Source organism: Monodon monoceros, unplaced genomic scaffold (assembly GCF_005190385.1).
Source record: "Monodon monoceros isolate NGI ecotype Baffin Bay Population unplaced genomic scaffold, NGI_Narwhal_1 Super_Scaffold_12, whole genome shotgun sequence".
NCBI classification, from domain to species: domain Eukaryota; kingdom Metazoa; phylum Chordata; class Mammalia; order Artiodactyla; family Monodontidae; genus Monodon; species Monodon monoceros.
In genome coordinates, this window is record NW_021703768.1 from 91,546,870 (window position 1) to 91,574,158 (window position 27,289).

General features: G+C 40.9%; 1 protein-coding gene across 5 annotated transcripts in view; it reads left to right on the forward strand.

Moving 5' to 3' along the window:
• Window positions 1-27,289, forward strand: part of MCC (MCC regulator of WNT signaling pathway) — a 462,283-nt gene that overhangs the window by 26,422 nt on the left and 408,572 nt on the right. The window contains exon 1 of one of the 5 annotated variants that reach the window (XM_029215918.1): window positions 4,235-4,491. The exons of 3 other annotated variants lie outside the window; for them this stretch is intronic. In XM_029215918.1, the coding sequence (XP_029071751.1) occupies window positions 4,235-4,491 (257 nt within the window). Of the gene's footprint in view, window positions 1-4,234; window positions 4,492-27,289 lie in introns of those variants that run through there. One more of the 5 variants, XR_003792574.1, reaches the window with a different exon arrangement.

The following is a 27,289-nucleotide window of genomic DNA, read 5'->3' on the forward strand; positions in this document are numbered from 1 at the left end:
TAATAAGAGGAGCCAGCTGTGAAGAAAGAGAATAAGGTGGAAAAGGCAAGCAAATGGGCTCTCTGCTAGAGCCTGCAGAAGGAACATGGCCCTGCTGCCACTTCGATTTTAGCTCAGTGAGACTCATCTCAGATTTCTTTCTTTGTTTTTTAAAAATATTTATTTATTTATTTATTTATTTAGCTGTGCTGGGTCTTAGTTGCGGCATGTGGGATCTAGTTCCTTGACCAGGGATCGAACCCAGGCCCCCTGCATCGGGAGCGCAGAGGCTTAACAACTGGACCACCAGGAAAGTCCCTCATTTCAAATTTCTGACCTTCAGAACTGTAAGATAATATATTAGTGCTGTTTTAAGCCAGTCAGTTTGCGATAATTTGTTACAATAGTAATAGGGAACCAATATAGGCCATTTTAGCTCCAGAGCTTTCTGTGAGGTCAGACAAGCCTGCGCTGGGGCCTACATCATAGCGTGACTTCTCCCTCTTTCCATGCTGCTCCCTTCACCTCCTTTCCACACATGTTGGGGCACCAAGGGCACTCCCAAGTAAGCATCCTGCACATGAAACTCTGTCTTGGAGTCTGCTTCCCAGAAAACCAACCTGGGACAAATTGTAAAAGCTCATGTTAACTTCCTATGATTGTAAATATATGACTAACAAATATAGTAAAGTTTATCATTGTTATCCCTTTTCAGTGTCACTCAAAAAGTATAATGCCTAACATGAATTGCACTGGCCCTGAAATTAAGACAATGTGAAGTAAATATGAAGAACATGAGCTTGACAGGAAGATATGAGTTCAATTCCAGCTCCTTTACTTGGTCACATTACTTAAACTTTTTGGATTTAATTCCCCTCACTTGCCATCCCCTGCCCCATAAATAGGAATGATAAACACTTTCCCCCACTAGGTAGCATTAGAGTATTTAAACACCATTACTGATCTATGACAAGGGCTCAATGAAAGATAGTCAAGCCCCCTCAACTCTACCTCACTGTTATAATTGATGCTCCAGGTGGCGGAGGCAAGTCACCACTAAACTACATGATTCTGCTGTCAAAATGTGTGCTTCAAGCTAGGAGGGGTCTGCGAGATCAGTGTGACCTGGGGAGGTGAAGGAAGGCTTCTTGAGGGATATGGGAACTTAGCTGGGCTAATAAAAACACCTGAAAGAGAGAAGGGCCGGGAGAAGGCACCATAGGGGTCCTCATTCCAACTCTAGCGTGTAGCTCTAGTTCAGGTAAACAGAATTTGGAAGCGCAAGTACCAGATAATCAAGTTTGCACAGTGCTGCTCTTGTTTTAGTTGTTTTAACTGGCAACGTTAGACATGGAAGACAGTATATCTTGTAATGTATACAGTGTATTTTGATCTGTTTTACATAAGTATGAAGTATTATTATAACCAAGAGGAATCTGAGAAGGAAAAAAACTGGATAAGGACAACAATGTTGAGCTATGTACTCATCGCAAATAAATGCATAAAACCTTTGAAATTATGACATAACCAGTACTGTTAGATTTATGGTTATGGGTATTGCTCTCATTCCAAGCTCCTACTTTACATTTATCAACTTTATATTCATATGGCATCTCTATTTTCAACGTCTTAGAAATTTCTCCCTTTCCTAGTAACCTTTTCAGCTGAAATTTCATATGCTTCATATTAGCTCAGAAGGAAATTTTTTTTTTTTTTTTTGGCTGTGTTGTGTCTTCATTTCTGTGCGTGGGCTTTCTCTAGTTGCAGAGAGCGGGAGCCACTCTTCATTGCGGTGCATGGGCCTCTCACTGTCGCGGCCTCTCCTGTTGCAGAGTACAGGCTCCAGACGTGCAGGCTCAGTAGTTGTGGCTACGGGCCCAGTTGCTCCGCGGCATGTGGGATATTCCCAGACCAGGGCTCGAACCCGTGTCCCCTGCATTGTCAGGCAGACTCCCAACCATTGCGCCACCAGGGAAGCCCCAGAAGCAAATTTTTTTTCTGGTAGGTTGAACCTATCTGTTCAGCCATTTCTGAGTTACTCAAGCATGAACAAATGTTTAGGAAATCTGTCAAGATCCACTTTTTATGTGTTCAGATTTAATTCAAGATGGTTTAAACTTAAATCCCCAGAGCTGTCATGCACATATTCTCTCAGGAGAAAAACATCCTTTGCTTTGAGATATAATTGGTTGAGGTTTACACTCCACTTTCTGTGTAAATGGAGTTTGGTTATGAAGAGATCTATTCAGATCCTGGAAAACCTTTTGGGTTTCCAGACCCTCCATGCATATTTATAAGAATGCTTTTTTTCTTTTTTTCCCCCCAAATTATCAACTTTCTAGGAGAACTTGAAGGTAACAACTCCAATCTGGCTGTTTATTGTCAGAAAATAATAAAATCTTATTTATGAAAAATTGGAAAAATAAAGATTTTAAATATTTATTTATTTATTGAAACTTGGGCTTTAGTCCTTGTTCAGTTGTAGACAGCAATATCTGTATTGCTAACAGCATCTTTTAAGCAAATATTATTGGGTATATTGATAAGACTTTTCTAAGATGGCATACTATTCATCACAAGGTTTTAAGAGCTCTGAAATACTGGGAACTTACAAAATTAAAAAGAACTAAAGTAGGAATAGGTGGATGGGGTAGAGACAAGAGAGAAGAGGGCAGAGACACCTTCCTCATGACCTGGCAGACAGTCTCAAAACATATGAATGTATCCTAGTTATCTATTGTTGCGTGACAAATCACCTCAAAACTTATGACTTAAAACAATAATCTTTTTAATATCTCTGGGGGTTGGCTGGGCTCAGTTAGACAATTATTGCTCAGGGTCTCTCATGCATTTGCAGCTTCTAGGGCTAGCATCCTCTGAAGGCTCACTCACTGACTCACTCAGGTGTAGCACCTGGGCTGGGAAGCCTCAAACACCTAAGGCTCCTTGGGCATCTCTTTCCGTCTTTACATGGTCTCTCCACATGGTTTCTCCAGCATGGTAGCTTCAGCATAGCCAAACATTTTTCAAGGTAGTTCAAGGCTTCAAAGATCCGTGTCCCAAGTGAGACAGCCAAATGGAATCTGTATTTTCTTTTCTAACCTGGCCTCAGAAATCAAGACAGTCACAAAGGTCCACTCAGGTTGGACGGGAGGAGACAGACTCCACCTCTTGATGAGAGGTGCGCCAAAGAATCTACAGATGTGTTTTAAAACTTCCACAGGATTTCATAGACCTCTGGCAGAAAGTCTGGGACAGAATAGTGAGTCATTCACTAAACCACAAATTAGTTCATTGTGGTTCCTTTTCTGCTGTGGTAGAAGGATACTGCCATGTTTAAGGGCTCCTGCTCTGGAGTTAGAATGCCTGCCTGGGCTTGCCTCTGCCCATACACTTACTAAGCTTGAAACCTTAAACAAGTTCCGGTGCCTCAGTTTTCTTATAAGTTGGAGATAATGAGAGCTAACGTTTATTGAGCACTTAGTAGGTGGCAGGCATTGTCATAAGTGCATTATATACTATCTTATTTTATCACCAAGATAACTCCATGAGATAGTTACTTTACCTCCTAAATCATAGGGTTGACAATAATAGAGACATCTTTCAGGTGTGTCTGTGGTGTGGCTCAAATGAGACATTACTTTCCCTCTTGACGTTATTAAACCTGATGGGGCAAATTCTAGTGATGCCAGGTCAGGAGGGTGAGCCATTTCCAGAAATGGACCAAATGTGCACAATGCCATGTAGGAGCGCAGACTGTTCCCAGTCTAGTGCGGAAGACCCAAGGAGGATTAGATTTCTTGATAGGAGTTAAAAATGCATAAAAGATCAGTCATTCCGGGTCTTACTTGGGGTTACGGGTACAGAATCCAGCGCAGTCCAGCAGAGTAGGACCACGAGTCCCGCTTTGAGTTTGCAAAAACGGAAGCGTTTATCTTTTTCCTGAAAAAGAAATCCATGACTTGGGGCAGTGAAAAGAGTTCTGGCCGGAGAACACGCTCCCTCAGCCTGGAGCGTCCGCAGGTGTCGAGAGCCCGCTTCTTAGCCGGATGCACGACGCTGACACCCTACCCGGGCGGCCTCCCCTCGCGTCCCCGTCGCCACCCTCAGTTCCCCGACTCCACGGGCCTCCTCCCCCTCCTCCCTCTTCCCTAAGGTGCCTACTCCCGCGACTGCAGAGCGCCCATCTTCCCAGGCCGGGCAAAACCCGGAGAGCTGGAATCCCTCTCCTGGAGCGCCCGGGCGGCCACTGGGCATGCTCAGTCGTCAGGCAGGTTCGGGGCCGCGAGCGCGTGTGCGCCTCGCAGATTCCTCCTGCGGCCGCGCGTCCTCCGCCTCCCGAGCAGGGAGCGGGCGCATGATGGCGGCGGCGGCTGGGAGCGCCAGCAGCGGCAGCAGCGGCGGCGGCGGCGGCGGCAGCAGCAGCAGCGACACGTCCAGCACCGGCGAGGAGGAGAGGATGCGGCGCCTCTTCCAGACGTGCGATGGCGACGGCGACGGCTACATTAGCAGGTACTCGGGGAGGTCCGCGAAACGGGCTGGGGCGCGATCAGCCTCTCGGCGCTGCCCTTGACCTCTCCTCTGCCCCCTCCTCCCCAACTTCCAGCAAGTTGCTCAGAAGCTCACGCGAAAAGTTGCCTGCGACTCTGAGAGCGCGTCGCCAGCTCGGCCACTGAGGCCGAGGGGCTGCTCTGCTTGTCTTCTGGAGGTGCCAGTTGGTCCAACTTTTCCCAGCGCCGTCTTTGTCTGGGCATTGGGAGACATCTCTTTCGGATGAGGGTTCCCCCCCGGAGCCCGGAGCGCTCCTGCCTGTGGGGAGACGAGTTATGGCCACTTGTTCCCGATAGAAGAGGCTGTCCGGCAGATGTGGGTGTCAAGATGCTGGGCCACCGGGCAGCGATCTTGTCCGGTTGCTCGCTGGGCAGACCCGGGGCCGGACCAGGATAGGGATGCGCTCTCAGTGACAGAGTTGACCATGAAAACAAGCTGTGAAAAACTTTCGTGTGGCACAGAGACCCTGCGTTCCCAACTTCGGAGTCCAAAGAATGGGCATAGTTTGCCGCTCAGTACTGATTTAATAAACCTATTAGCCTGAGGGGAACGAAGCGCCCAGGTGCAAACTAGGGGTTTGGAGGTGAGGCTGGAAATAGACCCTACGCCCTAGCCCGGCTCCGCGCTCTAACCAGGTGAGCCTCCGGAGGGGTCTCGGGGCGCCTCTGCGCGACCACTCCTAACCCTCGCTGTGCTTGCCTCCAGCTCCCCTTCAGGGGCGGTGTTGCAACGTCAAGCGGCAGGGCTTGGCAAAATAATTACTTCTGCCCAAATTTTTATCACTTATCAGACACTGATGGTGAAGAAGGTAATCGTAATGTTTTCTGGTATGCTTATATGAAAGGTCGACACCGGGCGCTGAAGCCTGTACGCGCCGAAATGTGAATTGCCTTCAAAGGCGTAGGCAGCCTGAATTGTGTACTACATCTTTCTTTAGCCTTTGTCTTGGTGATGCCGAAGATCCTCTGAAAATTCCAGGATGCCTCCTGCAGATTGTCCTTGCCTACCTAGAGAAAAAAAGAGTGGGGAATCCCTCCCCATCCCCAAATTAAAAAAAAAAAAATCTCTGAAACAGGTGGTTTGACATGTAAAAGAATTTGACAGTTAAAGAATTATTTATTTGGGACTTAACTCAATTATGATAATTCTTAGCTGAACTTTATTACTTTTCTGAAGTTTCATTGGGAAACATTAGAAAGATATCAGAAAACTGTATGGAGTAATTATGTTATGAAATGGAAAAAAATATGTAACTCTAGTTGACCTCATATAGATTTTTATCTGAAAGTCTTTACCTGTTTTGGTTCTGGGTTAAAAAAATTTCATCCTATAGTTTAGGATTTGGGGTTTTTTAACTTTATTTATTTATTTTTGGCTGCATTGGGTCTTCATTGATGCGCGCGGGCTTTCTCTAGTTGCTGAGAGCGGGGGCTACTCTTCGTTACGGTGCGCAGGCTTCTCATTGCCGTGGCTTCTCTTGTTGCGGAGCACGGGCTCTAGGCGTGTGGGCTTCGGTAGTTGTGGCTCTCGGGCTCAGTAGTTGTGGCTCACGGGCTTAGTTGCTCCGCGGCATGTGGGATCTTCCCGGACCAGGGCTTGAACCCCTGTCCCCTGCATTGGCAGGCAGATTCTTAGCCACTGCGCCACCAGGGAAGTCCCGTTTAGGGTTTTTTTGTTGTTGTTTTCCTACTTGAAAAGCCGTTATCTCATTTGCAATAATAAAAATTATTTACATTCTTCATGTTAGAATGCAAAAAGAATTTAATTTCACATAGGCAAGAGTGCATATAGAAAACTAGCAAAATTCTCTCCTTTTCTCCCACTAATCCTATTAATATGTTGCTTTACCTGAACTACACTTTCTGTGTAAATGCTCATATTGTTTTGAATGGGGGCTATATGAGCACTGAAGGATAATGAATTCTTTAAGCACAGTTTGAGAACTTTGTTTTGGAGGGTGAAGCATTGTGAGAGCATGATGTTAAAGAAGGAATTTTAGATGAAGGTAGAAACCTGCTGGGGCAAAAGTGGGAAAAAATGTTATCCTTCCTTGAGCCACATCACTTTAATATATCTGCTTGAAAGTTGGAAGGCATGTGCAGTAGTGGACCCAAAGCCAAAACTTTAGCTGTGGGCAGAGTTGCCCTGGAAGTTATTTTTAGGCTGTGACAGAATTTCCATATAGGAGTAGTTCAGGGATGGCAATCTCATTGAGAGCAGGCACCAGAGAACTTGTCTAGAAGTGTGTTTACATAGCAAGCACAGTTTTATTGGAATATATGTTTATTTGGTATGCTTGAGGAATGGAGTTAATGAAAATAATGACTCCCTTTCCAATGTCACTCCTTCGTGCTGCCCCTATTTAATGACTTTACTGACCACTGTACAGTGGGAGATAAGGTGTGGAATGCTGTGAATTTTCTCTTTTATTAAACATGAGAGTTGGGCTTTCTGCTTTAAAACCTTGAAAACCTTGAATTCTTCTAAAGATGTCAAGTTTATGCTAATCATAAATAGCTGTATCCTTTAGGATTTCAGTTTGTCTATAATAGAATCACAAATAAGTGTTGACTGTCACACCTAGAAGTCTTGAGGTGGGCCATCCACGCTGAGGCAGCAGCTCCAGAGTGGTATCAATGTCCACCTTCCTTGTATCTTTCTGCATTGCATTCTTCACATGGAGCATTCATCCTCATGGTTATCTCGCAGTCCTAAAATGATTGCTGTGTCTCCAACTTCATCTCCAAGTTCTAGGGAGGGAAGGTGTAAGAGGAAGCTGAAATGAATGCTGCCTGTATCATCAAAGCACAGCTTTCCCAGATCCCTAAATTGACATCATGTTGGTCAAACTACATCACTGTACCATGCCTACTTGCAGTAGAGTTTAAGAAAGTATATCATCCAGTTGGGTACATCGCCTCCTATACAGAAGCTGAGTTCTGTTATTAAGAGCGGAAAATGGATATTGGGTAGGCAAGTAGCAACCAATATGTATAATAAAATTCCCCATGTTAACCTAAATTCAACTGTATTGGCTCCAGTCCTTTTACCTAGCCATTATCCTCAAACAGGAGTGAGCTGGAGATGTTATATTTGGAGGAAGGATGAGTGGAAGAGAGACTGAGGCCATTGGGGAAATATCAGGGTACATCATTTCAGGAAGCAGGGAGGTAAAAGTTAGGGCTTTGTGTCTTAAATATCCCCTTGGCTCAGCCTTCCCCATCAAACTGACAAAAAGGGTATTAGCTAGCTGGAGGTTCCTGGAGTTGCTACTTCTGCCCTGGAGCTTCCAGCCTGCCAGAGGGACCCAGAATCATTTCCATGGATACTTAGGTGGAGCAGACAACTACCGTCAGGTGGAGCCAAGCCATAGCTTGGACAGTGTGACCACAGCAGGCTCTTCTGGTGCATTTATTAACCTTACAATGAGTTTTGGGAGCCCTATATATCATGTTGTAGGAGACGGTGGTTTTACTCTATTTGTTGAAATTAATTTCCCTTTGGAATTTTAAAGCTTCTTGTTTTTATCCTTCAGTTTAAGAAACTGTTGAGCATTTTGACAAATATCTAAAACCAACACTTAACATTTATATCTAGTCCCCAAGCCTCAGCTTAAACACTGTTGCCTTAGAGAGAACTTCCATGACCACTGTATCAAAGTGTTAGGGAATTCCCTGGCAGTCCAGTGGTTAGGACTCAGTGCTTTCACTGCCGAGAGCATGGGTTCAATTCCTTGTTTGCGGAACTAAGATCCCATCATTGGCTTTCTTCCAAAGCACTCTTTACAACTTGTTATTGCATTTCCATTTATTACTTTGCCCATTTATTGTCATTCTCCCATTGGCCTTCATGAGGGCCAGAATCATGTCTGTTTTATTAAAACAGTACACTCAGGATCTAGCGCAGTATTTGCCATATAGCACTCAATCAGTAAGTTCTGATGAATAAATGACCAAGAATCAACAGTGGTATGTTCATATAGGTTGAAAAATCTTTCAAGCTTTTTCCATGTTTATGAGATACTTAAATGTAAGTATATTTTATTATATAATATTTTCCTTTAAAATAACTTCTTTTTGGTTATATAAAAGGTATTTTTGTTGATGAAAATTTGCAAAATACAGAAATATATAAAAATCAAAATCACCCATTATCCCATAATTAAGGTGTATTATTTCTGTTTTCCTGGTGACATATCTATACCATATCATTCCTCTAGTACGTTTAAAATGATTCAATAAAAGGAAAGGCATCTCATTTTCATGGTTAGGAAGTTTTAATATTGTTATGATGGCAATACTCCCCCATTTCGCCCCAACCTTCCCAGCCCTAGGTAACGATTAGTCTACTTTCTATGTCTATTGATTTGCCTATTACGGATATTTCATGTAAATGGAATCATGCATTATGTGACCTTTAGTTGCTTGTGTTTTGGTGTCATATCCAAAAGGTTTTGTCTAATCCAAGGTCACAAAGATTCACTCCTATGTTTTCTCCTGAGAGTTTCATAGATATAGTTCTTACATTTAGGTTTGTGATCCATTTTGAGTTTATTTTTGTGTATGGTGTGAAGAAGGGGTCCAAGTCCATTCTTCTGCATGTGGCTATCAAGTTGTTCCAGCACCATTTGTTGAAAAGACTGTTCTTTCCTATTTTCATGACACTCTTGTCAACAATCAGTTGACCATAAACATAAGAGTTTTTTTCTGGACTCTCAGTTCTTTTCCATTGGTACATATACCTGTCCTTATACCAGTACCACACTATTTTGATTACTGTTACTTTGTTGTAAGTTTTAAAATTGAGAAGTGTGAATCCTCCAGTTTGGTTCTTCTCTTTTTAAGATTGGTTATTCTTAGTCCTCTGAATTCCCATACACATTTTAGGATCAGCTTGTCAATTTCTTCAAAACAGGCAGCTGGAATATTTGATTGGGGTTGTGTTGAATCTATAGACCAATTTGTTCACATGCATTTTTAGTAAGTATATTTTTCAAGATAGTTTTGTTTTTTTCCACCAGCCCTTTATTTTACAGTCTTTTAATTTGGAGTCAGCAGGTTAGTGAACATCTGAAGTAATAATAGCAAATGTGTATAGAAGCTTTTATAGTTTACAATCAATTGGTCCATATATTATCTCATTTAATTCTTTTTTTTTTTTTTTTTTTTTTGCTGTACGTGGGCCTCTCGTTGTGGCCTCTCCCGTTGCGGAGCACAGGCTCCGGACAGGCAGGCTCAGCGGCCATGGCTCACGGGCCCAGCCGCTCCGTGGCATGTGGGATCTTCCTGGACCGGGGCATGAACCCGTGTCCCCTGCATCAGCAGGCGGACTCTCAACCACTGCGCCACCAGGGAAGCCCTCATTTAATTCTTGCAACAGGAATTAATATCTCTTTTAAGACAGGGAGCCACGATAACATAGCCTCTAAGGAAAAAGAATGAACCTGTGGCCCTTACTTGAGAGCCTGTTTTACCATAAATGCTGCACAGCTAACACAAGAAAACCTATTAAAACCCCTAAAGCCTTAAAGTTATTTCCTGTTTAATTTACCCAAGGTCTATGGTGCAGATGAATTTTCATTTTAAAACTGGCTTCTTAGCATCAGTGGGAATGGCATTTAAATTCTTGGTACAGAAGGTGATGCATTTGCATTCTAAATGAGTTTCCATGGGGGTCTCAGCTGGGGAGACTCTCTGTTGTTCAGTAAATTGAAAATCTCTTTAAGTGTTAGTCCCAGAGTAGAAACCGTATGGAGAGAAAGGGCATTTCCTTAGAGAACAGTTAATTGTCAGCTTCTCATTGTCATTTCAAAATGTCAGTTTAAATATGTAAATGAGTAATTACTAAATCCGTGCAATTGATTATTGATGACTCTGATGGGAGAAAAAGAGTTGGGTAGGCAGAAGGACTCTCTGGACCTATTCATTGTTCAAATATTTGGATCCCTGTCCCTTAGCAAAGTGAAAATGTAAATGGAACAAATTGCTAGGTTGACCCAATAAGCATTAAATGTGTTTGTCTGATGTGATAGTTGTTAGTTGAGTTTAAGTGTAGCCCTCAGTTGAATATTTAGTTGTGAAACTTTTGCTTGGAAAACTCTAGGTAGATGAGCTCTTTGTTTAATTTTTTAAATATTCACATCACAATGTAGAAGATAGTTGAAAATACATCTTAGACTTGATGTTGGTGTTAATTGGGCATCCATTCAACATTGTGGCAAGTGCCATAGATTAAGGCACCTGTTGTCTATTGTTTAAAAGTTCTCATGTACACATTTGTGATACAGATGAAGGAAGTAAAAACAGATAGGATGAAGGAGGGCATTTATGTAAAAGTGTGACAGCATTGCATTTAAATGTCAGAATTTTTCACTTCTTTACAAAAAAATCAGAACTTCTTTCTGAGAATAACAACCTTAACAGAATATTCCACATTAGAGGTTAATGCTTTTAGACAAGAGTTTTACTTTAACAGTTGTATGTACTGTAGAGTCTTAACCTGAGTGTACTTCATGATAAACGGGGTGGAAATCATTGAGAGAATATTGTTGGGGAAGTATTTACTCTTCTAAAAATATGTTGGCAGTTTTATATTTATTGTAAGAAAAGGGTGAAATCAGTGCTGCTCATCTCCCTCCCCCTTCTTGGTTTCCTAAGTTCCTTCATCTCTGACCAGAATTATTCTCCTAGCGTCGTAACATGCAGGCTCGGCTCCTCCAGGCCACTTTACATGGACATTAAAGTCATTTTTCTATAAAATAAAGCTGAGCAGGCAGCTCCTCGTAAAGTCCTTCAACAGTTAGTTGGCTGTTTCTTACAGCTAATTTCAGGCTCCTCCTAGGGCCTTTTGATTTGAAGCGCCTGGCCATCTGGCACAGTGATTGTATCCCCTCTAGCATTATCTTTCACACTCCCTCCTCTGGCAGGCCCAGCTGTTCCACATTTCAGTGCTTTGCACATGCAGCTCCTCTGTAAGTGCCCTTCTTTCCCCTTGTTGTCTGGTAAGCACCTTCTCAGTTTTCCTAGACTCAGTTCTCATGCAGCTCTTTCTCTCTGGAGACTTTCCCTCATGCCTCAGGACCTTATACACACTCCTAGGCCAGCACAGCTCACCTTTGATATTCTCACTGTTTCCATTTCCTTGCTTCCCACACTCAAGGCAGAGACTATACTTCTTTTGTCTTTTGTCTTCATAAACTCAGTGCCCAACACATAATAGAAATTTATTAAATATTGATCAGATAAAATTGTTCATGTGTAATGGTAATTTCAAACACTTTAGAATACTTAGAAAAAGACTTATCAGGTTTTGTCCAACTTAGAAGAAGCTGAGAACCTAAATGGCTGTCGACAGATGAGTGGATAAAGATGTGGTACATATATACAATATATACAATATATAAAATATATAATATAATATATAAAACATATATATAAAAGAATGAAATAATGCCATTTGCAGCAACATGGATGCATCTAGAGATTATCATACTAAATGAAATAAATCAGAAAGAGGAAGACGAATACCATATGATACCACTTACATGTGGAATCTGAAATATGATACAAATGAACTTATTTACAAAACACAAAACAGACTCACAAAGAAAACAAACTTATGGTTACCAAGGGGAAAGGGGGTAGGGGAGGGATAAATTCGGAGTTTGGGATTAGCAGATACAAACTACTATATATAAAACAGATAAATAACAAGGTCCTACTTTATAGCACAGGGAACTATATTCAATATCCTGTAACAAACCATAGTGGAGAATAATATGAAAAAGAATATATATATAAGTGAATCACTTTGCTGTACACCAGAAACTAACACAACATTGTAAATCAACTATACTTCAATAAAAAAGAAGAAGCTGAGAAATATTTATATTTGAAAATACGTATCATGTGTATTTTACCTAATCTAGAATATTAGAGTGATGGGGACTCTGTGCCCCTTCAACTAACTAGTCATGTGACTTTAGGCAAGTCACAAACCTCTCCAATCAGTCTTCTTCTATAAAGTGATTTTAACATCTTTTTCAGGACTGAAAAAGTTTTATTTTATGGACTGTAGGTACTAGGATTTTTTTGGTAGCATATTTTTTTGGAAAAGCATACTGTTTAAATTAGTCCCATTGGGCAACTGTTGGTGTTTGCTTGTGAACTAACTGTGATAAATCCATAGTTTCTCTGTATTAGTAGCTGTTATCATCCAATATGCTTCAATACCATCTAGTTAGTAGTATTTTCAAAAGCATTGAACTGTTGGTTAGGTTTTGTGTCAGTTCCTGAGTAAAGATTATAAGATGAAGTAAATGAAAAAAAAAAAAACCAAACTACTCTTAATTGTGTATTCCAGTTGTTATTAAAAAGTTGTTTGGCAGTTGACCACATGGTTCTATCCTGACTCTTTCAGGGTATAATATAAATGCTTTAAAAAAATATTTTCAAATTAATATTTATAGTCCACTTTTCTTAGGCTGTTCCTTTCTGGTTACTGGGTATTCACAGTGAACAAACATTTTAAACTAATCACAGAATAAAAAACTAATAATAGAATTAAGGGAATTTACTTAATCCAAACTTGTGTTACAGTAACTTCTATTCAGTTTCTTTCACCTACCAGATTATAAACTTCATGAGTGTAACAACCATGCCTTTTATCTCTCATACCACCTGACACTATTCCTTGTACATAAATGCTGTGTACATAGATGTTAAATCAGTGTTGAATGAATGAAGTGATGGATTAATACTACCTTAAGACAAAATTATGTTGCTACTTCTACACTTGCAAGGTAGGATTTTGATTTTTCTCATTCCTAAAATAGAGAAAAATCTGTGTCAGTGTTAACCTGTTTCTAACTGTATGCTTACATGCTTCCAGATTTACCATCAGTAAAATAACATGGAACGAGGAAAACACAAAGACTATCGCCATGTAAATTAGTTTGTTGAAGTCCCCTATTTTTGGTAATATAAAATAAAGTTTCCCTTAAAGGAGTAATTTGCTATCCATAGTGGTTTTTTACTTTATAGATTCCTTCTCAATCTTCAGTCCCTATAGCATCTGCTGACTGTCATACCAGAGCAAATTTAAGAATATTAATTTTTATTTTTAAATGTTTATTGAATGCCCACTGTATGCACAGAGGAATTCAAAGATGGGTGTGTTACAACATCTTCCTTTAAGGAGTATTTGGTCTTATGCAATAAGTACACACATGACCAGAAACAAGGAAAAGTGCAAAGCAAATAGGAAGGTTCAGGGGAAGGGAGGAAAACACCTGCGCTTTATAGGAGGATGTTGTTTTAGTAAGTTTGTTGCAAGGAATATGTAACTGGCCCAGAATGATCGCTTAGCTTCACCTCCCATCATAGATCATGGCCTCTGTCTTTACTTAAGCCAGAGAGGCTCTAGCGATGGCCTCCCTGCTGCCCTGTACCCTCCCACAGACAAAGGAGCCAAGGGCAGCCCTGGTGACGGAGAGACCGCCCTGCAGAGGCCCTGGCTTCCTCAGCGACTGCCTGGACTTGTCAGGTGCACAACCCTGAGCTGTTGTGGAGGTCACACCCTGTGGAGCAGCAACCAGAGAGAGACAGGAAACAGGAGGGAACCAGCTGTGAGGCTTCTCCTCCTTCCTTCCCCCCTGAGGACCTGTTCTGAATGCAGTAGTTTCCTCTGGCCTCTGTAAGACCAGACAACCAGCTACGTGTGCTGCAGAGCTGTGGCCAGCTTGCTTGCACACCCCTTACATTAGCTTTTCCCGCTTTGTTTCCTCATTCAGCTTTTCCCTTCACTCATGCTTTCCTGAGACTGCACCCCCAATAATGTATAAGCATGTAAGTTTAAGACAGAACCCGTATAAACAGCTCAAAAAAGGAGATTATTGTTTAAATACATTGGGCTTCATTGGCCCTGAACCTAATTGCAAAACAATAAAAAAATAAAAAATAAAATTCATTCAATAAGGAAAAATACAAAGAAAAAGAGATCATTCTTAATCTCATCTGCCCAGAGATAGTAAGAGTAAATACACAACAGATACACACAGATATGATGTAGTGCTCATTATTTGTTGCCCACATCTATCCCTACTTCTCTTCTTTCTAGAAGATCCCTAACAAAAGTGCAGTCAGCCTCTCCTCCTACAAGAAACCCATGTATTGCAGGGTCCCACCTCCCAATGTAAGGGGAAGCCTGACAGATATAAGGGTAATCCCAGCCTCTTGGTAACATTTGAGTTAGGAATGGACATGTGATAAGACTTGCACTAATGAGTCTCTAGAAACAGTGTGCTGGAGATAGCTAGAAAAGGTTTCCATGTTCTTCTGGTAGAGTTTCTGAAAGCAGCTCCTTCTCTCTTTCCCTCCCAAACGGGAGATAAACATGAAGAGGATGCATGCACCCTTGATTGCCAGTAGTAGCCACTATAGATCCAAAGGAGATTAATATTAGGAAGAAGGCCACACTTTTTTTTTGAAGTTTATTTATTTATTTATTTTTGCTGTGTTGGGTCTTCGTTTCTGTGCGAGGGCTTTCTCTAGTTGTGGCGAGTGGGGGCCACTCTTCATCGTGGTGCGCAGGCCTCTCACTATCGCGGCCTCTCTTGTTGTGGAGCACAGGCTCCAGACGCGCAGGCTCAGTAGTTGTGGCTCATGGGCCTAGTTGCTCTGCGGCATGTGGGATCCTCCCAGACCAGGGCTCGAACCCGTGTCCCCTGCATTAGCAGGCAGATTCTCAACCACTGCGCCACCGGGGAAGCCCAGAAGACCACACTTTTAAGGGAGAAGAACAGCATGGAAACAGCTAGAGCCTTCATGATATTGATTGAACCACCCTGCCTCTAGCCTTCCTGCTGCACAATACATTTCTTTATTATTTACGATCTCTTGAGTTATATCTTCTTTACTTATGCCCTAAAGCATACTAATGTATTTATATGTAAATGGGATTTTACTAGGCAGGGTGTTTTGTAATCTACTTTTTTTTTTACATACTATATCATGTAAATTTGCCATGTAAATATAGACCTCATATCACCATTTAAAATTAAGTATTGCATGGTGTGTGTGTGTTTGTGTGTGTGTGTAACTTGATATACTAGTTGTCTCTCTACAGAAATGTTATTTTACTTTCTTAGTTTATTTGTTGCTTACCGCAAAACTCAGTGGCTTAAAATAATGCATATTTATCATCTCACAGTTTTGTGGGTCTTGAATCCAAGCATGGCTTAGCTGGGTCCTCTATTTAAGGGTCTCTTAAGAGGCTGCAGTCAGGGTATCGGCTGGAGCCAAAGTCATCTCAGGGTTCCACTGGGCAGATCTGTTTCTCAGCTTCCTCAGCGGTTGTTAACAGGATCCAGTTCCTGGAGAGCTGTTGGACTGACGGCTTCAGTTCCTTCCTCACTGTTGACCCGAGGCCACCCTCTGTTCCTTACTCGATGCTCCTCTTCCCCAGGGCAAGTGAACAAGAAGGGCCAGCGAGACAGAAGCCACAGTCTTTTGTACCATGATCTCAGAAGTGACATCCATCACTTTAGCAGTGTTCTGTTCTTTAGAATCAAGTCCCAAGGTCCAGCTGACACTCAAGGGGAGGGGATTACATAAGGGTGTGACTCCCAGGGGGCAGGGTTCATCGGGAGCTATTTTAGAAGGCTACCTATCCCACTTGCTGATTATAGACAGTTATCTGTAAGCCAAGGAGAGAGAGGCCTCAGAATGAAAACAACACTTCCAGTACCTTAATCTTGGACCTCTAAGCCTCCAGAATCGAGAGAAAATAAATTTCTGTTGTTTAAGCCACCTAGTTGGTGGTACTTTGTTATGGCAGCTAACTGCCATATGGCAGTTAAAAAACTAATCAACCCCTCAATGAATATCTGGGTTAATATATTACTAATTGCCTTCCAGAATTTACTGTTCCTTCTGGAACCTGTAAAAGTGCCCATTTCCTCACATATTCAGTAATGTTACACATTATTACCTTTTTTAGCCTTCACCAATCTGACCTCTGAATAATGGTATCACATTATTTAATTTTACAATTATTTGAGTCCTAGTAAATTTGGACATCTTTTTGATTTATTTATTGACTAGGTCTGTTTCTAATTTGTGCCTTTTCTCAATTCTCATTTTTTTTCTGTTAGAGAATTTGTGTTTTTCTTTTTGGTTTATAAGAAGTCTTTGTATATAGGAATATTAATTTTTTGTCAGGTTGCAAATGTTTTCCCCAAATTTTTGCTTTAGTTTAAAATTTGTGATATCTTTTGCAAAACGTAAGTTTTAAATTTAAATGTAGCCAAATCTGTCGCTTTCTTCTTTTACTTTTGCACATGTTAAGGCTCTATCTATTGAGCTCAGTAGATAAATATTGACATTATTTTCTTATAGCTATCTTATGGTTCATTTATAAATATCTAATTCTTCTGGAATTTATGTGTATATGATTTACATGATAGGAAGCATCATTTTTTCCCCAAATGATTAGTCATTTGTCCTAATCCCATTTAATAAATCCATTCTTTCCCTGACGATCTGAATGTATGCTTTATTATATACTAACTTTAAAAGTACATATATTTGCATTTGATTATAGATCCTACATTTTCTTTTATTTATCTATCTGTTCTTGTATTAATACTGTTACTTCATAATATGGTTAAATATGCCATATGGATTGGCTTCCATCATTGTCTCTCCTCACCCCAAAACAAACATTTTGGCTATTTCCAGGCATTTTTCCCATCTAAAAGAACTTTAGAAATTCCATTGAATTTTTTTTCCTTCTAGTTTTATTGAGGTAAAATTGACATACAGCACTGTATAAGTTTAAGGTGTACATTATAAAGATTTGACTGACTTACATCATGAAATAATTACCACAATAAGTTTAGTGAACATCTATCATCTCATATAGATAGAAAATGAAAGAGAAAGGAAAAATATTTTTCCTTGTGATGAGCACTCTAAGGATTTATTACTCTCTTAACTACTTTCATATAATGTAACACACAGAGGCGTCAATTATACTTATTATGCTGTACATCACACCCCTAGTACTTATTTATCTTATAACTAGAAGCTTGTACCTTTTGACCGCCTTCATCCAATTCCCCCTTCCTCCATCCCCCCACCTCCGGTAACCACAAATCTGATCTCTTTTTCTATGAGTTTGTTTGTTGGTTTGTTTTTGAAGTATAATTGACCTATAACACTGTGTTAGTTCCTGGTGCACAACATAGTGATTGGATATTTCCATACAATATAAAATGATGACCATGATAAGGCGAGTTACCATCTGTTCCCTTACAAAGATGTTACATTATTTTTGACTATATTCCCCATGCCGTACCTTTCATCTGGTGACTCATTTATTTTGTAACTGGAAGTTTGTACCTCTTAATCTCCCTCACCTATTTCTCCCCTCCCCCTAACCTCCTCCCCTCTGGCAACCATCTATTTATTCTCTGTATCTATGACTCTGTTTCTGTCTTGTTATGTTTGTTCATTTGTATTTTTCTTTATAGTCCACATATGAGTGAAATCATATGGTGTTTGTCTTTCTCTGTCTGACTTATTTCACTTAATAGAATACCTTATAGGTCCATCCATGTTGTCACAAATGGCAAGATTTCATTTTTTATGACTGAGTAATATTACATTATAAATATATAATATATATAATGTTCTTAATATATATATATTCTTTATCCATTCATTTATCAGTGGGCACTTAGGTTGCTTCCATATCTTGGTTATTGTAAATGCTACGATGAACATAGGGGTGCATATATCTTTTCAAATTAGTGCTTTTGTTTTCTTCAGATAAATACCCAGGAGTGGGATTGCTGGATCATATGATAGTTCTATTTTTAATTTTTTAAAGAACCTCCATACTGTTCTCCATAGTGGCTGCACCAATTTACATTCCCACCAACAGTGCACAAGTGTTCCCTTTTCTGCACGTCCTCATCAATACTTGTTATTTATTGTCTTTTTGATAATAGCCATTCTGACAGGTGTGAGGTGATATCTCATTGTGGTTTTGATTTGCATTTCCCTGATGATTAGTGATGTTGAGCATCTGTTTATGTGCCTGTTGGTCATCTGTATGTCTTCTTTGGAAAAAATGTCTATTCAGTTTCTCTGCCAATTTTTAAAGTGAATCATTTATTTTTTTTTGATGTTGAGTTGTATGAGTTCTTTATATGTTTTGGATATTAACTTCTTATCAGGTACTTTGTTTGCAAGTATCACCTACCATTCAATAGGCAGCCTTTTTGTTTTGTTGGTAGTTTCCTTCACTGTGCAAAAGCTTTTTACTTTGATGTGGAAATTTCGTTGACTTTTAATTGTCTGGTAATTTTTTTTTTTTTTTTTTTTTTTTTGCGGTACGCGGGCCTCTCACTGTTGTGGCCTCTCCCGTTGCGGAGCACAGGCTCCGGACGCGCAGGCTCAGTGGCCATGGCTCACGGGCCCAGCCGCTCCACGGCATGTGGGATCTTCCTGGACCGGGGCACGAACCCGTGTCCCCTGCATCGGCAGGCAGACTCTCAACCACTGCGCCACCAGGGAAGCCCAATTGTCTGGTAATTTTAATTTCATTAACTTGTAATACATTTCTAAATTTATGTAGGAAGAATTGATATCTTTGCAAGCCAGTTTTTTCATAAGAGGGATTGTATATCTCTGCATTTACTCAAGTCTTTTTGATGTCAGTGGTTTTCCTCATATTTGCACATTATTTTTTGTTTTGTTTTGTTTCTCTGTCTTTCCCTCCAGATTTTGCTGCTATCATGAATGGAGCTTTTTTTAAACCTCTTTGTTTTTCTAGTTGATAATTGATGGTGTATATTAAAGCTATTTATTTGTTCAAATATTTTATTTTTTCAACACATTTTTTGAGTGCTTACTAAGTAATGGACACTGGTCTAATCACTGAGACTGTAGCAGTGATCAAAATAGACAAAATTCTCTGCCCTCAAGAAACTTACATTCTTGGGGGAGGGGATGAGGTAAATAGTAAACACAAAAGCAATATATGATCTTTCAGATGGTAAGAAGTACCAGATGAAGCAGGGAAGGGAGTAGTCAGCACAAGCGAAGAGGTGAATTTTAATATTAAATAGGGTAGTTAGGGGAGACCTCACTGAGGAAATAATTTTTGAGCCAAGACCTGAGGAGTTAGGGAGCAGCCATTTATTTATGTGGAGGAATAAGTTTCCTGACTGAAGGAACAGCAAATGCAAAAGTCATGAGGCGGAAGCTGGTGCATCCAAAGAATAAGGAAGTCAGTGTGGCCCGCGTGAGAAAGGGAAGAGAAGTGGAAGACGCAGTAAGGAGGGGTAGATGGTATGGCCTGGTAGGTTACTGTAAGGACTTTGGCTTTTAGTCCAAGTCAGAGTTTCCTGCTTGATTCTGTAGGACTGGCTTTACTTACGTTCACATTTTTTTACTTCCCATAAAGTCCTCAACCCATTCAATGCTGGCATCTGTCACTGTCATCAATCCGTACTTTCACGACATTGCTAAAGTCACTGGTGACTTTGTCAGTGAATAAAATGGGCATTTTCAGTCCTTGCCTTGTATTAATTACCTCTCAGCAGTCGACCATGCTGACGATTGCCCGCTGCTCGCAGCCCCATCTCTTCCTGGCTCCCACGACCCCACAGTCTTCTTGCTTTTCTCCCATCTGTCTGGCTCCTCCTTTCTGTCTCATTTGCAGGCTCAGCTCTTCTACCTAGCTCTCGAGGGTCAGAATTTCACAAGGCATCAACTTTTGCCCCTTCCGCTTTTAACCTCATGCATTCTGTCTGGGCATTTATGTTTCATCTCTCTTATTTATGTTTCAGCTTCAGTTATCTTTGAAGAGGCCGTTGACTCCCATAGTAAATGTCCAGCTCAGACTTCTCTTCTGAGCCTCAGACCTGCAGGACAAATTTACTCAATTGCCTATAAATCATGTCCCACCAGATATTTCTAAAACATGCTGAATTATACCAGTCCAATACTGGATTCATAATCTGCCACCTAGTCTTGCTATCTCAGCAAATGTGTCTCCACGTACACCCACTTATACAAGCCAGAAGAGATCTTGGCATCATCCTGGACACCCCCTCTTCCATCAACTCCCGTACTGGTTTCACGACCAATTCCTAATATTTTTTAAATTTAATTTTTATTTTATATTAGAATATAGTTGATTTACCATGTTGTGTTAGTTTCAGATGTACAGCAAAGTGATTCAGTTATACATATACATGTAATCATCCTTTTTCAGATTCTTTTCCCATATAGGTTATTACAGAATACTGAGTAGAGTTCCCTGTGCTATACAGTAGCCAAGTCCTATTATTTCACCTCCTAAATCTCTCTCATATCTGTCCACTTCTTTCCATGTCTACTCCTGCCAGCCTAATTCTCTCTCTTGGAGTGCTGCAGATACTCCTAACTGACTTTCTTGTGTCTCCTTTGGCCCTCCTCCCATCCAGCCTTCCACACTGTAGCCAGAGGACATCTTTTCTGAAGTGCCAGTCTGCACGTGTCACCCCAGCTTAAAACCCTTCAGTTCAGATTCTTAACTTGGCTACCACAGGCCCTGCATGGTTCCACCTCCAACTTCCTCTCCTGCCTCATCTCTTCTCTCCTCCTGGCTCTCTGTCCACCAACCACTCTAGTCCTTGAATTTCAGCTTCTCCATCCTGTTCTGCTGTCAGTTCCCATCCAGTTCCCGTGCGACTGAATATATCCAGCTGTTCTCAAGCTCCTCAACTGAACTTCAACATCACTTTTTTCAGCCTTCCTTGGCCCTCCCTCCCAACTTTGTTGCCTTCAGAGCACTTATTTCAATTTGTAACAATGTGTTCATTTGTGGGAATTTCCTGGTGAATGTCTTTCTGGCTCACTCAACCATGAGTTCAGGAGAACAGGGACTGTTTTTGTTCACCATTAAATCCTCAGGCCTAGCTCAGGAACCTGGCACATTGTAGGCACTCAGTAAATATTTGAGGAGAGAATCAGTGAAGCCCTTTTTGCTTCTTAGAACTAAACCAAACATTGCATTTTTGCATAACTGGCACACTAGTACACGTATTTTTATTTGTGTAGGCAACTTATTTCTGTAAACATAAAAGCACCCCTTTTGAAAGGTTTCTGAGTTTTTCTGGAGCTGCTAGAGAAGAAATTGATGTTGGGTATTTTCTTACTTTATCAAGATCTGATATAACTCCTCTGTTCTTTGTGCGTGCCACCCCTGACTCAGGATTGAGTAAACACACACATTCTGAGATGATAGCTATCCGACACTGTTAATGACTTTTCCAAACGTGTTAAGGGTGTTGTTTTGATTAGGGTGAAATCCACTTTCTGGAGGCTTCAGGAAAATATTGCAACTGTGAGGTGCTGTTTCCTGGTGTTCCTGTTGAACACTGCCCAGGGGACTATGAAATAGGCAGCCAGGAAACCCAAATCTGTGGGCAACTTTGAGATCAGAGCTGTGAGGTGTTTCCAAAGGATGCAAGGCCCAGAAAAGAAAGTAGAAAGTGGGTGAATGGCTGGGCCTGCTGAAGTCACATCGCCACACAGACAGTTCCAGAGGCCCAACTCTGTGGGTGGTCTGCAACTAATTTTGAGGTATTTTGACCTGACTCACAAGTCAAGCAAGAAGAGTAACAATATTTAAATCTTATTTATTTTCCTCAGTTTCTAGTGTGCTGTGTGGGCATTAACTGGCGAAGGTTCCCAAACGTGTGGGTTAAACCTTTTTACTTTACCATTCAAACTGACCTTCATTTCTAAAAACGTTTTAAAATGTATCACTAAAGTATAGTAGTTTTTGTTTGTTTAGTATAACAATTTTTGTTTATTTACTAAATAAGTTATCACTCGTACTTGTCTTGAATTCCTGATCATCTGATGGGAAGAAGTTTTCACTTCTTATAGCTCTTCCTGAACTAACAATCCTTTTGGAAGAGAAGGATCCCTCTGGACATTCTAGTGTAATCCATAGCTTCCAGAACTGTTATTGTTTTCAGCACCTGTGGATATATTTTTAATGGTGCAAAGCGGCCATCTTTTAATATCAATTGTAATTATTTATTGTATGTCTCCAAGAGGCAGGCAGTATAGAGTTGTGACATTCAGAATGGGTTCTGGGGTTCTAATCCTGACTCTATCACACACTAGCTGTGTGACCTTAGGCAAGTACTTAATACTTTCATACCTTGGTTTCCTCATCTATAAAATGGGGGTATAATAATACCTACTATACTATTATAAATGAGGTTGTTCTGAGGAGTACATGAGTTACCGTTGGAAAGAATGTGTCCTTAAGAGTGCTTGGCTTATAGTACTTACTATGAGGTTTCTTAAATAGAATAAATGTGATAAAGTTCCGTAAACCAGTACTTCTCAAATTTTGATGTGCATAGAAATCATTTGGGGATATGGTTAAATTGCAGATTCTGACTCTGCAGTTCCAGTGTGGGACTTGAGAGTCTGCATTTCTAAGATGCTTCCAGGTGTTGCAGCCGCTGCAGGTCCACAGACCACACTTGGAGTAGCAGTAGGCAAATACACGGCAGCAAGCTGCGTCTGTCTCCAAAATTCTGCCCGCGTGTGACATGCTGCATTTATAAGAAGCTGGGGCTCCCAAATGCTCCTTTCTTCTGCAGCTCTGTGGGTACAGTGGGCACAGCATGCAGCATGGGGCTGTCAGGGGAGCCTCAAGCGGTCTGCAGACTCCTCTGGTCCCCACAGCTTTCAGTGGGGAGAAAGGCCAGTATCCTTGTTGCTGGAAGTTAGTTCTCTTGTCAGCTGGGGGTGAGCTACTGACGCAGCACGTGTGCTGTGTGTTTGGCGAGAGAGAGAAGGAAGAGGGCAGGCTGATGAGAAAATTCACAGGAAGAGGTATTCATCCGAGTATTAGTTGAACAAAAGAACAAATGGTCACATCCAAATAAAGGTTCCTGTGCCTCTTCGGTTGAGGGATCCTCACTGACAAGGTGCCTCAGAGGATTTGTCACGTGCCTCGGGTTTGACCCTCTTTCCTGGCTCCACAGATGGTCGGGATTGCCAGTGGAAAGAGGGTTCCCTTTATACAAGATATTCCCCAAATCCAACCATGGCAATAATGAAAAGCTAGAAATAATTTCAGCTACAACTACTTGGGAGGTTCTTTTTTTTTCCTTAAACATTTTTTTATAGTTTAGACATAAAAACTGTATCTGTTTTCATGCAGGGAACTCTCTTAGGCAACCTACTTTCCATTGTTTCAGTGATTTCCCTTTCTCTCAGCTTTCCTTGAATATCATGTGAACAGAGAAAAAGTGTACAACTCAGTTCCCTGCCCTAGGATGTCTAGTTTCCCTTTCTTTAAATGTCTATATCCACAGAACACGACTCAGGTATGTGTGTGTGTGCCACATGTGTGCATGCATGTTTCCATAGTAATTCTGGGTTTTTTTTTTTGGAATGGGTGTCTGGGTCATCTAGTTTCCTTTGAAGCATTTGTCTGCCCTTTGACTTTCAAATCATTGATCTAAAGGTAGATCAGTTGGTTCAGTAGCAACACAGGTTTCTGAGGTAGCACATGATTACTGGTTACTTCTGCTCCAAAAGTTGCCTTAAATCAGGATTACCCCTCCTCCCCCACCAGTCAGAGAATAACAGAGTGTTTACAGTTTAAATAAAATTCTTTGAACACAGAATTCTGATTTTTTTCAAAAGATCTCTTTTTCCAAGGTCTTCACTCATATTCTACACACAACACACAGACACACACAGACACACACACACACACACACACACACACACACACACACACACACCCCTCCCCCCTCGGCCCTGGTCTTGATTGGCCCTCTCAGCTTGCCTGGATCTTCTTGAGCAATCTGTCTGGGAGAGGCCGGTGCCTGGCACCAATGGGATGTTTGTTCTCAGGAAAACTCTCCCACGAAGTCAGTTCCACTTTGCTGAGGTGAAAACCCTTTCATCCTCTGAACCTTTGATCTAGGTAAGTTGAAGATTCCTCTGGTCAACTGAAGTGCTGAAAGTGAGATCTTATTACATAAGCCAGGCCACTTTGGGTTTTATCTTTATCTGTGGACAACCGCACCAGACACCTGCTGGTTCAGGGCCTGGGGCACTCTCTCTGTATGTAACCCCTCAAGCCTTCCTTTCTAATCCCTTCCACTTGGCCCAGCAGCTCAGGCCAGCACACAGCCCACACTCTTGTTACGCTGGCCCCATGGGCAGCACACACCAGTCTATTCCAGTCACACACCATTACATTTTTATACACTGTGGTGCCTTGTATAAGAGCCCTCATTCATTTATACCTCAAATTGCATCATGTTTACAACTTGGAAGCAATATGGCTTTGTCCCCTCCTCTTCATAGGTCCCTTGCTATTATAAAAGAACTTAATTTCCCCTGGTGTGATCTCCTGGGCCCCACCCTAGAAGCTGACATTTGAAGCCTTTAAAACCGAGCCTGTGTAGCACAACCATTAAAACCCACTGTGAATGTAAGTTGGTGCCGCCACTATGGAAAACAGTATGGAGGTTCCTCAGAAAACTAAACATAGCATTACCATATGATCCAGCAATCCCACTCCTAGGAATATACCCGGACAAAACTATAATTCAAAAAGATACATGCACCTCTATGTTCATAGCAGCGCTATCCACAATAGCCAAAACATGGAAACAACCTAAATGTCCACAGTTGAATGGGTAAGAAGATGTGGTATGTATATACAATGGAATACTACTCAGCCATAAAAAAGAATGAAATAATGCCATGTGCACCAACATGGATGCAACTAGAGATTATCATACTAAGTGAAGTAAGTCAGAAAGAGAAAGACAAATACCATATGATATCACTTACATGTGGAATCTAAAATATGGCACAAATAAACCTATCTACAAAACAAACAGACTCACAGATGTAGAGAACAGACTTGTGGTTGCCAAGGTGGGAGGGGGAAGGGAGAGGGAAGGTCTAGGAGTTTGGGGCTAGCAGATGCAAACTATTACATTTAGAATGGACAAACAATAAGGTCCTACTGTATAGCACAGGGAACTATATTCAATATCCTGTGATAAACCATAATGGAAAAGAATATAAAAAAAGAATGTCTATATGTGTATAACTGAGTCACCTTGCTGTACAGCAGGGATTGGCACAGCATTGTAAATCAACTGTACTTCAATTAAAAAATAGTAAATAAAATTAAAAAAATAAACCCCACTGTAATGTGATGGTAATAACTTAGCCTTAGCCTGCTCCGGGGTGCTGTATCCAGGGGTTAAGATCAGTATTCATCTCGGTAAGTTGGGTAGCAGGTTAATTTTTAATTTATTATTTTAATTATTATGTGTTAATTTTCATAAATGCCACATATATTATTTTGTGTGTATCAAATACTATATCATTTAACCTTTTTAAAATTTTGAGTTCTGGAGTCAGGCATTGAATTTTAGTTTATTCACTGTATGATTTGGGGCAAGTTACTTAACTTTTCTATGTCCCATTTGTTCATTTCTAAAATATGTAGGGACAATTGTGCAAGTCCATACACATTTATTTGCATTTCTGATATCCAAAAGCTCCAAAATTGACAGGTTTTTTTCATAAGTTTGCTACAAACTCAGTAGGAAGCAAAACTTGACCTGAACTAATCAGAGTCTACTTACAGTCCATATTTATTCCACTTCATGTGATTATTCATATGTGTGGCTGATTGTATATGATTATATGTGTATGATTATCAGTGATGCCCAAAAAATCCCTCTGGAGGTATTATATATACTCTTTAATATAACATATAGCCTTTCTAAAATACAAAAATGTGTGAAGTTTACACCCTATCTAACCCCAAGAGATTTGGAAAAGGGTTTTTGGACTTGTACTTTCCACCTCAGAGGGCTGCTGTGAGGATTAAACATGGGTAATCTACTGCAAGTGCCTATCATATAAATTGTTGGTTGTTACAGACCCCTGAAAAACAAAAACAAACAAAGCAATCAATTTTTTTTAACATCTTTATTGGAGTATAATTGCTTTACAACGGTGTGTTAGTTTCTGCTTTATGACAAAGTGAATCAGCTATAAGTATACATATATTCCCATATCCCCTCCCTCTTGCGTCTCCCTCCCACCCTCCCTATCCCACCCCTCTAGGTGGTCACAAAGCACCGAGCTGATCTCCCTGTGCTATGCGGCTAAAGCAATCAATTTTTTACAGGGAGGAATGTGAACGATTTTTAGGGAATTCTTTTTAAAATACTCTTTATATTTATTACTGTAATAATTTTTAAATTAGTCCCTGCACCCTCGCTCCAGGGATCTTCTCTTCTGTGACTCTGTTCTTGTTACTTCATCTAGTTTAACTGTGATGACACAGAAAACAGCTGCAAGGCAGCTGTGAAGTCCCTTATAAACCAGGCCTGCTTTCACAGAGGGAAACACCTCTCCTAATGGCTCAGTACCAGAAAGGGAATCATCATACCTGCCCTTGTGGAAGAGTCACAGCCACTGCTACCTGCTGACTGCTTGTGAAGCACGAGTGATGACAACTTAGACTGTGACATTCCATGGGGGCTCCAGTTACTTCAGGAGATTTGTGAAAATCTGAAAAAAATGTCAACTTTAATTTTCACTTATTTAAAATAGCTGTTCCACAACATTTTATGGTGGTGGGACTCTGTGTGTGTGTGTGTGTGTGTGTGTGTGTGTGTGTGTGTGTTCGC